Source organism: Hippichthys cyanospilos, chromosome 13, assembly GCF_059441005.1.
Source record: "Hippichthys cyanospilos isolate Australia breed blue-spotted pipefish chromosome 13, RoL_Hcya_1.0, whole genome shotgun sequence".
Lineage (NCBI taxonomy): Eukaryota > Metazoa > Chordata > Actinopteri > Syngnathiformes > Syngnathidae > Hippichthys > Hippichthys cyanospilos.
The window spans coordinates 13824546-13843548 of record NC_142381.1 but is presented as its reverse complement, the minus strand read 5'-3'; the positions used below and the strand labels follow the sequence as shown (position 1 = coordinate 13843548).

General features: G+C 42.8%; 1 protein-coding gene across 2 annotated transcripts in view; it reads right to left on the bottom strand.

The window, feature by feature from the left end:
* Positions 1-18109, bottom strand: part of LOC148413946 (A disintegrin and metalloproteinase with thrombospondin motifs 2-like) — a 116947-nt gene extending 98838 nt beyond the window's left edge. For both annotated transcript variants that reach the window (XM_088431176.1, XM_088431177.1), the window contains exons 1-2: positions 17855-18109; positions 16199-16626 (exon numbers count right to left, since the gene is read on the bottom strand). In XM_088431176.1, coding sequence (XP_088287302.1) covers positions 16199-16626; positions 17855-17942 — 516 coding nt within the window. In that variant the 5' untranslated portion in view covers positions 17943-18109. The remainder of the gene's footprint in view (positions 1-16198; positions 16627-17854) is intronic.
* Positions 18110-19003: the final 894 nt, after the last annotated feature.

Genomic DNA, 19003 nt, shown 5'->3' with positions numbered 1-19003 from the left:
AGTGATTTTGTGCAATTTTACCCTGTGTATCATCTAATACTTTCACCGGGATCTATTCAGGGAGGAACGTTGTTAACTTTGCTTGAAAGTAAGCCTTCATGCATACGTGGCGCGGAACCCAGTGCGCGCGTTTGCGTCGTTCGTGCAGGCAATTTTCTCCGAGCTCACATGCATTGCCGTTATACATCACAGGCCATCTCCAGCGCATGGCTGTGTCAAAAAGCCTGCCTTCCCCTCCGCCATAACTCATAGTTACCTCCTGTAACCAAATTATATCCCAGCCCCCATCTCAGCCATCTCCTCTCATAGACACTGAGAAATGGGCTCCGGCAATGTGGGAAGAGACACAGGTCACATGTGGTACACACTCAGGGTTGTCAATTTTATTACAGTTCGTCGTATCGCAAAAGTGGGGTGTTGATATGAGAGAAATTATTTTGGTTGAAATGACAAGCAGAGGAGCCTCTAGAACATTTTTTTAAATGGCTGGACACATGAAATCTTGAGGAGGCGCACCAAAAGTAAAAGCCATTATCTCAGAATATCATTAAGGTAATTGTACTAAAGAAGCAGGAAGAAAACCGCAATATGCTAATTCGTATAATTTTATTGACTTATATGCATTGTTACTTATGATTTAATGTTTACAGAAGTTCACGCTTTCAGTGCCAAGCGCTTTTGAAAAAGGCAAGGGATTTTGAGCATTTTCACTAATCTTCCAAGGCAGACAAAATATTGGGTGCTATGTCTATGTAAACATGCCTGTAAGCTGCAACTTTTTTCTCATGATTTGACCCTTGCAGCTCCTCTGCGGGTTTATTTTCTTTTCTCCTTATATATATTAGTTCCTGGCCTATAGTCCAAAAAATATGGTAATTCTTAATTTAAAAAAAAAATGCACATTTGATGAACATTCACGTCATTGGCACACAGTTTAATTATTTTCAAACGTGAAATTTTTCGTACGTGGCACTGAAAGAGTTGACAGTCCTGTAATTAATAAAAGAGACATAAGGTGCCCTCTTCTTCCCTTGCTACATCCCCACAGTAGCTAGACATAGATCCTTTGATGTGAGATCTGCCAAACGTGTGAAACCTTCAACTAAAATTATAAAAACATTTGAAATATTCTTGTAAACTAAAATACAGCAAAATGGCAGGCCCTACTTGCCTGTTAAATAACAGACTGAGTTAGCTTGCTAATTTACACTAGCCAACTCACTAATAGCTAGCTGAAGTGCTAATTGCTTACTCAAAGGTCACGGCTTGAATGCTAATCATGAAGATGCTTTTCTAGCTAGTATCTTTCAGATAAAATAAGATTAAACGGCACTTTCTCCTGATTCTGCATTTGACAGAACATTTACAGTACACACGTCATCGTGCTTGGCTCAAGACAGCAGCGTCAATTTACTTGTATGGGTTCCTTGCAAAATGGCGTGCCTGACCTAACCACATCTCATTTTCACTTATTAAAAAAAGCAGCTCTGTAATCATTGAAAATTTATTTATTGTAGGCAAAACAACTACTTGGGGAAAAGTAGTCTAATCTATACAAGCCCGCGGGTTAGCCAGCAAATTTTTAGAGGTGGTCTTGACCACCACTGACCACACTTTAGTGGCACCTCTGATCATAAGAGATACAGTTCAAAAAGTTGAAAAAGACAGCAGAAATCCATCATTTCTGGGAAAGCCACATTTGAGTGACATCACCCCATCTGCTAAATTATTATTTGTTCTTGCCATTGTCAAGTTTGACCAAGAGTCATTCCCGCCACGGATGACATCGTCCACCTTGCAAATATATTAAATCACTGACTCTCCAAATATGGCCAGGCAAACAAAGTAGCAAATACCATGAAAAAAAAAGTTCTTTTTCCACATGGTGTTTGTCCTTTTTGAGCAAAAGCCCTTTTAATATACTGTATTACCATTATGATAGGGGAATGCACAAAGGACCTGCAGGTTCATCCAGAATCATTTAAAAACAGCTTCAGTTGATGTTTTTGCGCTATAAATATTTGCGTAAAAACCTTCCTATGTCAACTGTTCTCCATGAACATTTTTCACACATTTGGAGTCTAAGTTATTTATTTAAGTGTTTGGATGTAAAGGTGTCTCACTGGAAGACACACAGCAGAAAAGTTTCAGTATCACAGAAGAAAATTTAAAGAAAAGGACAAAAAAGGCTATTCCAGCTCAAGTGAGCTCTCGCTGTGCAGACAGCCTCACCTCATAAGTGTGCTACAGCAGTGGTTTTCTACCTTCTTTCACTGGCATACCCCCTTGTGAAATATTTGATGAAACATCTATTTTATTTTTGGCTCAGCTGTTGGAACAATTGTGTCAAGACAATTCTCATCCATATAAAACTGAGTAAATTAAAGGAGTGTTTTGCAAGAGTCCTGTTCCAATTAATTTGATCTTGATTTGACAAGAAACTGCTCATCTGACAAAATTAAAAAGTATGAAATTATATTTGTTGTTGGCTGTTTGCCAGCCTGGCAGTCCTAGCCCTCAGGCTCCTGTAGCGTCTATCTAATGGCAGCAGTTTGAACAGATCGTTTAGTGGGTGTGTCCTGTCCTTGATGAGGTTGCGTGTTCTCTGCAGATCCCTGGTGTGGTAAATGTCCTGCAGTGCACTTGATCATACACTGGAGGGCCTTCCTGTATTTTGTTGTGCAGTTGCCATACCAGACGATGGATGTGATGGAGGTGGAGAGGACACTTTGGATTGTACATCTGTAGAGGTTGTTGAGAATCTTTTCTGACATGCCAAATTTCTTCAGTCTCCGCAGAAAGTACAGTCTTTGTTGGGACTTCTTGATGATTTGTCCAGTGTTGTGGGACCAGGTGAGATCCTCGCTTTTGTAGGTGCGCAGGAATTTGAAAGCTTTCACCCTCTCCACCTCAGTCCCATTGATGAATAGCGGTGCACCTGCCGCTTTGGGTCGATGATCAGTTTTTTGGTTTTGTCCGTGTTAAGGTGGAGATTGTTGCTGTGACACCACGACACAAGCTCTGCCACCTCTTTCCTGTATGCTGTCTCAGCCCCACCAGCTGGGGCATTGATGGCCCATCAATCTAGTCATAGTGGTTAATGCCATTTTTAGCAAAACAAAAAGTAAGGGAATTTGTCGCTCATAACTTTTTCCACCGTGTTCCAAGTGTTAAGAAAATTACATTTTTGGGATGAACAGCACAGCGGACAAGGTAGGCACCCAAGTAAAAAAATCTTTTTTTGTTTTGTTTTTTTACAACTGAGCCTTGTTTAGTATTTTGTGGATCGAATGATTAAAGTTTGAAACATAGATCTATCGGCAATGAGACAGTCTATTCACATGTGAAGGGAACCCACAGAAGTTTTAAAGAACCAAAAATGGCTGGCACCACATTTTTACAGTCACTAGTCTGTCACTTACTACTTTCTGATGCTCGCTCTATTCTTCGATGAGAATTTATGTCATTATTGTTGTATTGATGCCTCCAAAACGGATCCAAACATGTGGAGGTGTTCGGGTACCAAAAGCACAAAAAAAAAAAAAAGGTCAATGTAAAAAGCAAACGGAGTGATTGCCTTTTTTTTTCCCCACGGGTACATCCCACATCCTGGGCTCTGCTGCTGATCTCACAATTGCATGTTCCTTACAAATATGGCAGCATTTAAAAGAGGAATTAAGACTTTCCAACAGTATTATACTTTATGCCAAGGAGCCTCGTTACAACAAGGACATAATCCACCATTGAAAAATTGTCCTTACTTTTTGTTCTATGTTTATTAGCAGTCTTCGGATGTTGTTTGGCAGCTAGTGTGTTTAGGTTGCGTAAAGTGTGAGACACGCACAATGCATACAGATTTCCCCCAGCCAACTAGTGTGTAAAATGAATACAAAGGATGTTGAGAAAAGAGAAGGTAGCTGTTGGTTTCATGCTGTCGAACATCAAAAAAAAGAAACAAGGGGGTAATGTCAAATCACATCAAACTCCCATCCACCCTGTGAGAAGAGAAGAAAGCAAAGCATGAACAAGACAGTATTTATTGTCGCCCGATGGATTATAATGGAGAACGGCTGCTCTGTTCTATTCCTCAATTAGTCTCTCCTCTCCAGTGTGCCTCATTTCAGTTGCGTCTCATTCCTCATCCCTCACATCTGCCACTCTCCTCTCACCGTGGTGCCACTCTCCTGATTGGGCCGCTTGGAGGACTCATGTGGTGTATCCCTGCGTGGGTTGGAGCCACAAGACTATGGCCGAGGTGCTGGAAGGAGTGGAGGTGTAGGTGGCGGGACGACGGATTAAAGATGGACTGTGGAGCAACACGACAAGTCTCCTCTCCCATGTGTGTCTGAACGTCCGTGTGTGTGGAGAGAGAGAGAGAGAGAGAGAGAGAGAGAGAGAGAGAGAAGCGAAGAGAAAAAACAGACAAGCGGAGAGAGAGGAGGGGCGAGAGACACTGAAGGAAGTAGAGAGAGGAGGTGGAGGGAGAAAAAGTGAGAGAAAGGAGGAGAAAAAAGAGAACGAGGAGAGAGAGAGAGAGGAGGGAGAAATAAGATAGAAGTGGAAAGAGAGACAGAGGGGGAGAGTAAGACAGGAGAAAGATGAGGTAGAGAGAGAAAAGGTGAAAGATGGAGAAGGTGAGCGAGAGAGAGATAGAAAAGTGATGGGGGTTATAGGGAAATAGGGAGCGAGAGAGAGGCATAGAGAATATAAGAGGGGAAGAGAAAGACACAGAAGAGGAAATAAGGGGGGAAACAGAGAGAAAAAGAAAGAGCAAGGAGGGGGAGAGAGAAATGAGGCAGAGAGAGAAAAAGAGGAAGATAGAGTGAGCAAGGAAGAGAGGAAGAAAAGCCACAGAGGGGGAGAAAAATTAGGTAGAAAAGCAACGGGGGAGAAAAAGCAACAGAGGGGAGAGAAAAACAGATGGAGGGAGTGAGTGTGAGAGAGAGAGAAAAAGGAAAAGAGGCAGGGGGAGAAAGAGGAGAGAAAGAAAGGGGGAGAGGTAAAAGAGAAAAAGACTAAAGAAAGAAAGGACAGAAAGAGAGGGAAAAGAATGAGGGGGGAGCGTGAGGTGAGATTTAAAAAAGGGAAGGAACAGATAGAGGAAGAGAGAAAAAGACAGCAAAAGAGTAGGGGTAAAGATAGAAAAAGAAGAGGGAGAGTGAGAGAAAAAAAGAGAGAGAAGTATGTATAAATCATCCCAGTTCTGGCAATGGCCATCCAGTTATCATAACTCACAATAGGTGTGAAGTCACACGTTTGTGTTCTTGTTTTCTGTTTTGCTCTGCGATTTTGAAAGCAGGGCCGCCTCTCCGTATTAACACCAAACATATGCAAACGGTGACAGCGAGCAGCTTCTTACTATGTGCGTCATGCCTTATTGATCCATGACGGATCGACTTCCTCTCCCAAGGAGATCAGAGGTCAGGGTCGGCAACAAAATAGTTGCGTGGAGCGGTTCAAGGGCACGCCGCATAATGTGAATGCTGCTGTTGTTTGACATGACCTGTCCATGAGTCACGTCCCACACTTGCGTATGAGTCACACAACAAGTATAGCCGTTTATGCTAACGTTTACACCAATAGAAAACTTAAGAGTTCAATAAAAAGTGATTTTTTTTGGAACTTGAAGAGAACCAATGAGGCACACACGCCAAAATAAAAGTTATTGTTTGTTTTTTTTAGTTAAATATTTGCTTCAATTGCATTTAAGAATCTCACACTATGAATGTTTTTGAACTACCGTAATTTCCCAGATAAGACACACTTTTTCTGAAAAATGAAGGCCATAAGTATGGGTGCGTCCTAAAAATAGTAACTTTAAAAACTTGACTTTTTAAAAATTATTTTATTCGACACCATTGGAGGAATATTGATCCTGAGTTTGACGCACAAGTTTTGACGCGTTTTTATACCGGCCGTGTTCTTACAATAATTACTGTAATGGAACGAGCTAGAGGGGGACATCAGTTAGCTGTTAGCAGTCAGTACCTGTTGCGGCTAACAGCTCTTCGCTGAGGTTGTTAAGGCATTATTAAAAAAGAAGCGAGCAGGCTGAACCACCGTCCGAGTCCATCCTTGTTCACACACAGGAATATTACTAAAACGAACAGAATCATGAAAAAGTTACAATATCTGAAGCTGTGTGTACCAGTTACAGAACACAGAAAGGTAATCCATATACACACAATCATAAACTTGGTGAAACATGGAGGCTGCTCAACTTCGGTTATTTATGGTAAAATAAACTCGAAAATGACAAGGAAAAGAAAAAAAAGACGACTGAGCGCATTCAACAATACACTGGCGAGGCATTCACTGACCGCTTACAATGTGGGAAATCCGAAACATGCTTAACGCACAACAAATGTATAACTTGCGGATAGGAACACAAGAAAATATGTAGAGTTTACAATAGATGAGATTTATTCTATTATAGCTTTCACATTGTTGCCTAAGGGTCGGTGTGTCTCATACACGGTAAAATAGAAAATACCAGGATTTGACCCCAAAATTAAGGGTGCATCTTTATACAGAGGTGTTTCTTATATTTGAGGAATTATTTTACTTTGATGCTTGCGTTGTAGAGATTTGAAAAAAAATGCATAGAACAGGATTGTAACAGTTTTAGATTTTTATTTATAGCATGTTTTTCTTTTTGACCTTTTTTTTTTTAGATTTGTTTGAGTCCGTTTTGAGTGATTTTGATCGTTTTTATTAGTGTTCTTCTCCAAATTTTTGTTTTAAATAGTTTTAGTATTCGGTTTTTGTTTTTTTTAAACTTTATGACATGTTTATGGCGTGCACTTTTGTTTAATTGAATGTTCAATGAACTACAATTCCCAAACAGTTTGACCTTTTCTTCTGTAAAGCCATATAGTAAGAGCAAACTACATTAAAGATAAACAATAAAAGTTCATAATGTTGTTTTGTCTGTCAAAACACAGCAATTAATATCGCATTTGTGGAATATCAATTAAGAGGCAAATTCCATTATCAGGGTGTAAGCATTTTGCCACTCCCTGTGAACTGCTCAGGGGTGAGGAAACAACCAATCCCGGCTCACCTGTTTTCTGAGTTTGGTCATGTGACATTCACAAGTGAGTCAACTGTAATGTTTCTTTTTTTCAATCATATTACACTAATGCAATATTAATAAGAATATTTTTTTTTAGACCAGTGTGGATGTATAGAGCTTATCGTAAAGAAAATTCGAAATTGACTTCCTCCCTAAGCTTACAAATTGGAGGTCTTTTCCTCTGCTAGTTGCAGCCAAGTAGTTCACAGTAGAATTAACGGGTAGCAATCAATCTGGCCTCCCCTTTAAAACAGATGATATAATGCTCAATATCCATTGAAACAGATGATATAAGACTAAGTCTTGCTTGTATACACCGGCGGGTGATCAGTCACCATCATCAAAGCACAAGAGATGTGTTTCTTTGTTTCTGCTGCTTCACTCCAACCCCCACACTCAGATATTACAATATATTATATAATATATTACATATTCTGGTTCCTTGTGTACCGGCATAACAAAACATATTACAGTGGAAGAGAAAATATGATTGATTCTCTATTGCGGGAAACTAAAGCGAGCAGTCTTAGTAGGCGTGAGGTTCTGTTGGAAGGTGGTCTTCTTCAGCCCCCACTCCATTAAGGAACACGCAGGCCAATCAACTCATAACTTATCACATCGGACTCCTGTTTTCTAAGCGCAATGGGTTCAAGCATGCACTTATGTAGTAAAAGCGACTAGCTGACATGAAATATCCACGACGAGTCCGAGAGGTGCCCGAGCTTCGCGGAGCCGGGAAGTGACCTGAGCTCCGAGAAGACGATAAAAATGGGAATGCTGGAATTGTTGTTTTTCCTTCACCGCTACAGTGATTTGTCTATTTTACGATGCTTCTGTTTTTCAAGTGCGTCATTCTCTTTCTGGATTAACAAACATTCTCACTCAACAGTGTTTTATTTCTGAGGATGAAAACATTGCGTTGAGACAAAGCTCTGGGAATATGATGGCTGCAAGGAAGAGAATCGTGTCAGAAGGGAGTTTGGGCGGGAGAATATTTGCAAGATTATGCAGCTCCAGGCCCTATTAGGAAGAGAAATGCTGATGTTGGCTGGCATCGATCAGATCCCGAGCAGCCTGAGGGGACCAACTGACTGGCTGGCTGGCTGATTGACTGACTGGCACATGGAGAAGACAACACACTAAAATTAGTTGGGTCAAAAATAACCCAATTATGACTCAAAAGCAGCCAACTGCTACTTGGGTCAATTTGACCCCATTTTTTTGTGAAAGAAGGAAAGGTTGAGTCAAATTGATCCGAGTAGCAGTCATTTCCTTCACCGCTGGATTAAAAATAACCCAATTACGGAGGAAGACACTTCAAGGGGTACGCGAGATTCTAGCAGGGTTTCTGCAGGTATCGGCAAGTCAAATGTCACGCTTTGTCAGGAACAGTATGTTTCTTTTCAAATAAAGAGCAAATACATTGGAACATAGAGGAGCTTATTGCTAAATTGTCTTCTAGTGACTACTTTGCAAAATGTCAAATTTTATGCAGATGTGCTAAACGACAACGACTGAAAAAGACGAACTAAGCAGTGACTGAAAGTGGGGTTTATGTCTATCATTTTCTTCTGCGCTCATTGGCAGAGGAGAGCATTCTGTCAGTCCATGACCGGATGCTTGTTTTATTGACGAGCAGTTGACCAGCCAAAATTCGCCCACCTTGTCGTGACGAATTCTGGGTCATTGGTGAACCCAACATTTTTGTTTCAAAAAATAACCATGAAAGATGGGTCGGTGTCTTTTTGACCATAATGGGGTTATTTTTAATCAAATGAGGGGACGTAAAGTAACTTCAGGAGGTACCTGAGATTATAGAAGGGCTTCTGCATGTATCAGATCAAATTCAATGCTAGTAAAGTGTAAAGAGTAACATTCAGAAACAGTGTATTTTCTTTTCAAATTAAGAGCAAATAAATTGGAACATGAAGCAATGCATTGCTAAATGGTGCTATAGTAACTATTTTGCAAAACGATAAGTTTCATGCAGGAGCGACTGAGGAGATACCCATTAAAAAAAAAAAAAGACTAAGCAGCGTTTTCAAATTAGGAGCAGATAAATTGGAACATGGAGCATCTTATGTGCTGTAGATATTGAGTTTTACGCAGATGCGCCAACGAACAACGAATGACAAGCACCCTTAAAAAAATATTGGTTTCATTAAAAAAAAAAAAAAAGTGTGAGTGCTGCTCTCTTTTTGACCCATGTAAGGATATTTTGGACTATTTTTAGATTTCATACCCGAGCCATGTTCTATTCACATCCGAGCGCTTTTTTTTTCCAGTATCACACTAAAATGACATCACAAGTATTCCCCTCTAATCATTGGGATTCCGCCGTTTTATTTTCCTGAAGTGAAACCTGTTATTTTCCCCACTCAAACAATCTGAGCCATCACTTTTTCAATGACAGAGCGCCGGAGGAAAAGGAGGTGAGGGGGCTGGTTAAGTGCACTGAGTGAGCGGCAGTAATCACAGCTCTGGTAAAAGCACTCCTTGGCTCTATTCAGCGCTCCTCAGAACCCCCCCCTTCCTGTGTTTCTGTCTGTCTGATAATAGCTCTAGATTGAATAATTGTGTGTTTGAGTGAGCTACGCCGGAGGGTGGAACCTACAATCAGATACGGAGAACACTAATCGCTCTCTCGCCCTCCAAACCGGGCTCTCCCTTCAGCGGCGCTCAGCCGGCAGGTACTCTTCTACCCGCCGCTCCGTTTCCATTCGCCGCCGACTTTGCGCAGCCGGGAGGTCTAGGGTCAATAAAATCTGTGCGCCGCGCTGTAATTGATGTCATCATTTCAATTTGAGCTGATTACAATTGAGAGCTGCTTATCGTGTGACCCGGGGTGGAATAACACACCGCGGGGCCCGGCGAGCCGCCACGCTCCACCGAGCTTATCTGTCGGGTCCGCCGGATGGATGGATGGATGGGCCCGCTCGGCCAAGGGATGTCTTGTCTATTGACTTCTAATGCTGCCGTAACGACAGAGAATTCCCAAGGCGTTGCTGGTATACGAGTCCGTGTCACTGTCATTTTCCGTAATCTCCTGATATTGTTACGATTGGCCGAGCCCTCTGTCACCGCATTCGCGCACCCTTGATCACCCGGCCCCACCTCACCCCGCCCTGCTAGCGCTAAGGCACCGTTTGCCTGTTTACTATCATGAGAAGACACGGGTTAACTCATTCACTCCCAATGACGGCTTTTTTTCTTAAAGCGAGTACTGTGTGTGTCATTTTACGGGATCGTTACGGGCATTTCGGTAAATGCGGCAATAAACACTCCTCCTCCTGCTGTATGTAGCTATAACAGACATAGCGAACTCCAGAGGAGTGCCACCATCCATGTATTATCATTTAATAATAACTAGAGCTACGATTTTATTTTAAACATATTCTTGGTCGTTAAGAACAATTTTTTACATTTATTATTATTTAATTTATTCACTTTTAGTGAAAAACTGTCTAAATCTTACACGGTGTCACTTTAAAGAGGATTCTACGATTAAATCGGCATTGAACGATTTATGTAATGAATCGATCATTTTTGATCATGCAATTGTTTAAAGACTTAGTTTCTTCCATCCGATTCATTGATCGTTAAAATGAAGGCTACTCAATGCAGTGGACCCCCGTAATACAAAATTAATCATTCTGTGTTTGGGATTGTGAGGAGAACTCGGCTATAGAAACCCTTGCTAATTAGTTAATACAAACAAAACCCCAGGTAAAAACATCAAAATTGTATATACATATGAAAAAAGGGTAACAAAATAGTATAGTAAGTGCTACATTTACATGTATACAATTAAATATTAAAAAAAAGGAAAAAATTAATGTTATTACCAAGGCAAGGGTAGCCACGCCTAGCCTTCTTCCTACTGTATGTCTTGATGATCTCCAGCTTCGTTTCCACACTAATCATCTTCTTACTTCTTCCTTTAACATCACTAACAGTTTTGGGACCCATGGCTAACAAAGTTAAATCGAAATCAAGTCTAGCATGTTGGCATCTTAGTGCCACCGTCACGCTGACCAATAGCAGCCCAGCATCTTAGTGACGTGTTACAGCACAGGCAGTTGGATGCAAACAGAAAATAAGAGCAAATACCTAAAAACGCCTGAAGAGGGAGGCAAGACAACATAAACACAGCCAACCCCACAGGTCGTGACACTTGTTGATGCCGTAAAGGGGGAAAAATGCCACAAAGAGGGGACAAAAAATATTAGTATTCCACTTCGTAATGTGAAAAAAAGCAAAAGCCAGACACGCCCGGAGGTAGCCCGAGAGTGGTCAAGAGTATCTGCTGCCAATGTGAGTTTCGATGAAATAAGGCCCGTTACAAATCAGTACTTTGCATCGCTATTTTTAGCAATGAAAAGTTATGAAACAATTTTTACCGTTATTTCGCTTTATCATTATTTCCAAAATCCAGACATTAGTTGTCAACTGAAACTCAAAAGTTAACTCCACGGACAGCAGGCGATAACTTTCATGCTCAGTGCCCCTCATCTGATTTGCATCAGGAACAGTGTTGCAGCTAAAAAAAAAAAAAAAAAGATAAAGGCTGCTCAAGAAGAAGAACACCATCTCTCGCTGTTTCTGTCTTTTATATGGAATCCGTGGGTGCTTGACAAAAAAAAAAAAAAAAACTGTCTGCTACAACCTTTTCCCCCTACTGTCATTTTGTGTTTTTATAGCATCATTAGGAGAGTGCAGCAACTGGCCAAGGAACAAGCAAGAGAAACTTTTAGGTGATGGCTCAGTAAGCTGAGCACTAATTTTTGTTCAATATCTGACTTGGCCAACAGGTGGCAGCATCATCGTCATGCAATAAATTGATAGATTTCATTCTACTGGAAGTGATATAGCAGAAATATCAGTGAATGAAGAGGATTCATGTGATGTCTACATGTGTTGTTCCACCGTTTGTGTTCAACTATCCTTTCCTTCAAGCATTAAAAAGGACAAGAAATGCTGTTAGTACCATCACATCAGCTCACCTGATTTTCTCTTCAGCAATTAGTATGATACACAAATATGTTCTGAAGGTGTACAAAGAAAATTGTCACCCAGGTGTGGATCCACCTGGCTCTTAAATCTGAAGAATGACAAGTCTTCATCACAGACTTAAGATCCCGTCTTACCTAGCTGAACCAACTTTGTGGCCTGCTTGCATCCTGGTCAACTCAACATATGACGACCCCCTTGTTCCCACGCTAACGCGGCTACCCTAGCATTTGCCACAACCCAATGATTATCTCAGGAGCTGTGGCAGCAGCAGTGCAAGCAATTGTGCAATTATGTGTACATTCACAGACATTTGGGATAATACCCAGACTAACTCAATATATTTTGCTGTGATGACACATGCAAACTATGTAAAACCTATTATCTGGTGGAAGAGCATTTATTTATTGCTGGGACAGACAATCAGAATCTGCATTTAACTATGGTTTGTTTACTCGTAAAAACGTAACATGGAGAAGTCTTTCTCCAAGTAACATTCAAGAAAAAACACCAAACCACAAAGAACAAGTACAAAGTTTTAGATCACTCTCCTGAATTGCACTTAAAATAAATCCATCAATAGTTCCTCAATAAAGTTGACGCGTCTTTTCTCAGTTAGATTTATGATATGGATGATGCTTTATGACGTGGAAGAATTTTCAGTTCACCGCTGTGCATTTTCAAGAGTTAATATCTTAAATTTGTTCATCTCCTACTGAGTTTTGGACCGATACCAGAACGGGTGACCAACTCTTGAGTATTTTCTGATTCCAATTAGTATTTATATACTGACAGATCATTTTAAAGAAAGCCTCTCCTATTCCAATATATTTTTCCTTCGAAAAGGCCAGCCCTATTTGAGACCTTTTGAAATTTAAGGTGTTTCTAAACTTGTGGCTAGTAGACTGGAGACTGCATGCCAAATTAAATTAGCGGTAAAAATGAGGCTAATATACTCTAATTACTGGTCCTAATTGCATTTACTATTGAGATCAAATTGATCGGACCGCGCTTTGGGTGTTTCTACTTTCGGACACTGGTTCGAATCAACGCAAATGAAATTATAATGACATAGAGCACAAATTGAACATGGTATCCTTAAGCCCACCCACAGCAATAGGATCCACACTGCAGCACCCGTTTGAAAGAAAGCCCACCCCGAAAACCACAAAAAGATATACGCTTTCCATGTGGCTGCAATATATTTTGGGTTTTGCGTCCCGGTCTGCATTTTGCGCAAACCACGCTTTAATTTGAACGCCCCACACCAAAGAGTAAAGCGCCCGTTTCCAACGCTGCGCAGCCAAGCCGGCAGCTAACCAGCTGATCGCAGCCACACGTCACATAAATCCAATTCCCTTCAAGGGTCACTTGCCCGTCCAAAGATTCTCCCTTGTGCCCTTCTTGGCTCCTCATCTGAAACTTTTGGACTTGAACCAACAGTGCGGAGAGACTTATAGGTCGCTGAAAAAGGGGGCGCAGTTGGTCACGCGGCGGCCATGCTGTTCCACTGGGTTTAAAAGGCAAGATATGCTTGACGCAGCTTGGCCGTACTCTATGTCTTTGCATGCCCGCGGAGGCTGCAAGAACTAACGAGTGACGACGCGACTTGCTCAGGGACAAGGGGGGACGAATTAAACGCAAGTGGACAGCGCTCTGGATGATTACTCCAGTTGTGATGGTGCAGCGGCAGCTTTGATCAAATGTCCGTAAAGGTAAAGTCAACCCAATAATACGCTCCATGCATAGCATCACTTGATTTTTTTTTTTTTTTCAGTGGGGTGGCCGGTGTGATAACTATTTGGTAGCCGTGGATATTCTTTTTAATTTAAAATCGCGCAATGCACACAGCGTTTCATGAAATAATTAAATGTATTTTAGTACATAATTAAACTGATGTATTAGCAGTGCCAGATCAACAATTAACCACAATCAATTACAGTCAATTTCTTAATTGCGAAATCTAGTATTTATTATCTAATTTTATGCTTTCCATATGCTAATTAGATCTGTTTTTATGGATTGAAATACTTGTGCTTGAGTGGTTGGAATAAGATTGGGGTGGGGGGGGGGGGGGGTGTAGGGTGAGGCTGAGGTTCCCAAAATATAATTGAGAAGCACTGGTATTCTTCCAGCACTGGTATTAATCCAGTTTGGTGATTATATGGAGTTTTTACTCCGTCGCCAGTCACGGCTCATCTTGCAAAGGTCACATGACCAAACTGGGAAAATAGGCCACCCTGTGAGATAGGTGAAAACGGATGGATTTTACGTCTCAATTCACATTCCACAAAGGTTCCATTGAACAGAATCTCGTGTTACTGTGGGAGCATAGAAGATATTGCAAAGAAAATGTGGGTTTCGACTTTTCCTTTAAAATGGCAGCAACAAAATGAATTTATCCCCGTAGTCAGGTATAAATATTGTGGTTTGCAGGTTAAGGGTACGCCCGTCCATTTAAAATCTTATTCGCTGCTACTTCTTCTGAAATGCGATCACATATTTGATTATAGTCTTAAGTGGCGTGGAAGGGCCGTCAATACAGCGCACGGGCGACGGCAGAGCGAGCAAAGCCGAGGCGAGTTTTCAAGGCGCGTCTCGCCAAAGCGGGGCAGTCAGCCGCTTGACAAGCTCACGCGTTATCCCGGTCGGATCGCACGCCGACAGTAGCGTTGCCTCCGAATTGCCGACAGGGCCCCGGCCGGGATGGCAGGCCGGAGCAAGCGGCGGCAACGGGCTGCCGCTGGCTGGTGTCATGCTGAATGGGCTTGTCAGGTCTGTGTTGTCCTGGCTCCCCGCCTGCTCCCTCAGATGCTCGCCGACTGGCTCGCTCCCCGCCGACCTCAGTCCTAAACGGATCCCGTTGCCTCTGCTCAGCTCTAGTGGTGGGCTGGGCTGGGCTGGCTGGCTGGCTGGCTGACTAATGAGTAGTCTCCCGCTGAGGGGATCTCCTCCTTACAATCTCAGATTGACTCAACACATTACTTGCCATTTATTATACGCTGCACAAACAGCCAACAGCCACAACAGCGGTAACTTATTCAAACTTGGGGGGGGTGGGGTTAGCGTCACAGATTTAGGTCAGGCAAGATCTTGATGCAGCTTAGTACAGTGTCTCGTTCACACATTTATTAACTCATCACATCGCAAAGATCTATTTTTACATTTTAAAAGAGTCCACACATTCAATAACAGGCAAGTACTAATTTGTTTTGGTTTTTTTCCAATGGCAAACTAATGGTAAAAAATGCCTGGCGAACTAAGGAAAGTAATTATTCCAGTACTAAAATAATCGATTACTTTACCTTTTCAGTTCCAAGGTAATCAATTACTTTAGATAATAAATTACTAAAGTAGTTGATATTGATTACACTCATTCATAAAGTAACCGATTACCTTATTGTTCATATACCTAGAGTATCTACCTTTAGGTGCAGTTTCACAAAACCGGGCCTATGCTGCGCAGCTTAGTTTTGAGTTGACTAAAAAACGAATTTTTGACAGATGACGATTTTGGGAATTCTACAAAAAACGGTCTCAGCTTTCATTTTCCAGCAGACAAGTAGTTTAAACTGTAATCAAAGTGTATGAAAGTATTAGTAGATAATGAGCAACATTGAAAGATAAACGTGCCAAAAATTACAGCTACATCCCTATATTTTATTATATATATATATATATATATATATATATATATATATATATAGCATGAACAGATGAAGCCTTCTAAGATAAGAGCTGAAATGTCTTCCAAGACGAAATGAATGAATTTGTCTCAAATGATTTTGAGGCCATTGAACACCTTTATGAGGTTTACTTTTCATGCTAAATACACGCTGCATGCATATGAAGAAATGATTTCTGGCAACACTGCATCTTTATATGATTCCTTCAGGGCCTAAGACCTCACTTTCATCTCATTGGCAAACGTCCAAAAGCTTGCCAGGGGGAAGCACAAAAAAAATTTCCAAGTGACCCGTAAATATTATCGAGGAAGCTTAATTGCTGACTGCTTTGATTGGTTGTTTTTGCTTTCAGAGACCTGAAGTAGCAGGAGTGGGAACGGCGACATTTCCCGAGCCATTAAAATAGCAAAACGAGAAGTGAACTCACCAAGCCGTCACAATTGCTGATGGCCACGCTGGCTCCCGGCGTGTCCGTGATGTCCCCCACATACAAGCAGTCGTCTTGCAGCGTCTCAAAGTGCCGTGCGTGATCGTCGTCGTCGCGCCACTCCATCTTGGCTCCGGGGGCCACCAGCCTGGCGTTGTGGCGCAGGCGCAGGTGGAACTCCCGGCCGAAGACGGTGACGTTGTAGTAGAGCCTTTCCCGGCGGGCCGCCGGCACCTCTCGCTCTTCATCCGCTCCTGTCGGTCCTTCCCACTCTTCATTGCCTCCTCCTACCTCCCTCTTCTGGCGCCTACGGGGCTGCCCTCCAGCCGCACGGCCTGCAGAGACCGCGTGCGACAGGAAGCGGCCCTCTGCGTCCACACTCATCGGCCTCACCAGTCCATACTCCCCCAGGACATGCTGCAGGGAGTCTGAGGGGGACAAGAAGGGGGACAAAAGGGACAAGAGTGTGATTGAGGCTGTCGGAATGCACCCGGAAAGATCAGATTGATCGTGACATGATGAGGGGAAAAAGGTGCATAAACAGACAAGGCTGGAATGGAAAAAAAAAAAAAAAAAAAAGATGGGAGGAAAAGGATGGGATTAAAAGAAATGTCAAGCATACCGAGGAATGCTTTCCTTCATCCAAGAGGTGTCACGTGGTGAGCAATAATAAATACAGGAGAATAAAAGGTGCGGCCTCACGCACGCACGCACACACATACAGGCACACCCTTGAAGCCAGCCAGAGGCGAACTCGTGCTACATGTTTGGAAACGGCAGCCCTCAGCAAGAGCGCACTGCGCTCCTGACACCTTCTGTGCCCTTCCGCCATCAACAGGGATGCCAGCGCGAGATCAAGGTGCTAACTGCGGCTCTCTCGCTGTCAGAGCTGAGAAAATCGCTTTCGAAAAGCCTCGCAGATAGGAAACAGAAATAAAACTAAACCCATCTGTCAAACCATTTCCTCATTGCCTAAAAATCTCCTCAACCAATCATGAATATTCATTACCGCATCCTAACCGCGTGGGAGGAGCAGTAACGTGCACTTCTGTGTATTGGGCAATATTTTTATTGACCACGTGACTGTGACACGCAAGTTTGGATGGGATGCCCCGCACACACAAGCGCTTGCACATACACACCATGCACACAGGCGCAGCGTTATTTTTTAGTGATCCTCAGGTGCCTTTGCTTCGGCTGTCAATCATCTCCAGCCTTGAAAAAGTTCGCACGTTGTCAAAACACCAAGAGCCAAAGCAATACCCCCCCCCCCGCCCCTTCCCCCTTCGCCCTCGTGTTAGAGAATGATTTGATAATAGTGTAATCAATACTCTGACATCCGACTCCAGCGTCCTGTGACAGATCGATAGATGCGATGCACATCATCTAAGTTGCTCTTTCAAAAACCGGCAGTGTAACGACGCTTTAGATGGCCCGCGGACAAAACATAAAAATACATTCAAAACGCCGCCCGGGGACCTTTTGGAAAGTCTCCTCAATTAAGCGGGACACGCAGAAGTTGTTTGCAAAAAAAAATCACAGGCGCGCGCTTTGGCGCTTGCGCACTCCGCCGGGGGAGTTGGGACAAGAGCTGATCGGAACAACGTAAACACCGGCCACGTTTCCATCCAGCCCGCAGCCCGCCGCTCTACGTACCAACGCTACTGGCGATGTAAAGGCCGCTGGTGTGCAGCAGAAAGGCCGGTAGAATGATGAGGACAGTCAATCCAGGCGAGAGACCCATGGCAGCTCCGAACTGCGCAGGTGAGAGAGTGGGACTCCGGGCTCCAGTGTGGTGAAGTTCCCCCCCGCCTGGCGCGACCAGCCACGCCACGACAGCAACAGCACAGCAGCCCGCAACAAGACTGCCAAGTGCACCGGCAGAGACGGAGCTCTCCTCCCGTCTCGCTCTCCCTTGCTCGCTCGCTTTCTCTCCTCCTCTCGGTGGAAGCCTCCCTCTCTCCCTCTCTCCCTCTCTCTCTCTCTCTCTCTCCCTTCCACTCCCACAACTCTCCTCCTCTCTCACACTATCGACTCCTGTCTATCTTGGCGACCACCCCACCCTATTGCACACAAGCAGGCAAAACACACACTTGCAGGTGTCTGGGCCCTCCGTGGGCCCGCAGAGAGAGAACATCTGTTCAAGGGCATCCTCAAGAAACAGACGCTTTGCCCCAAGTAAAACTTCAAAACTTGCTCTTTAAACCGATGACCCTTTTCGGGTGGAGAGGCTTGACCCCACGAAAAGTGTAAAGACAGCATAGAAGAGACGACCGTGACGCCATGTTGAATGTGGCGGAGAGTCGCATACCTTTAAGTGGGCCGGTAAGCACCCTCTCTAATTGCATTTTTTGCTCTTTGTCATACTCGAACCACCAGGGGAGGTGCCTTTAAATGCAGTAGGACTTTTCAAACTCAGGCAGAGTTCTTTAATTAAGGTATGTTTTTATTTATGACCCATTATCATAGATTGAGCTTTATTAACTACCTTAATAGGCTTAATTTACCTGCTTTAACGAATTATTACTTATTAATCACTTAACATAATCTGCAGTTACCTACAGCCTAATTTACCTGGCTAAAGATGAAAAAAGGCAGTACTGACGCTTATTTTATCCGATTTAAAGTGCTGGCGATGAGGTTGCCTTTACTTATATTATAGGGATGTGTATCTTATCTCTCCACAAATGATGAGGAGCCAAACAATTCAAGGACACTATGATTTGATGATTTGATGATTTTTACGTTATTCTTACTCTTTACACTTCATAATATTTCTCTCAATATGAGCACTACTGGTGTTGT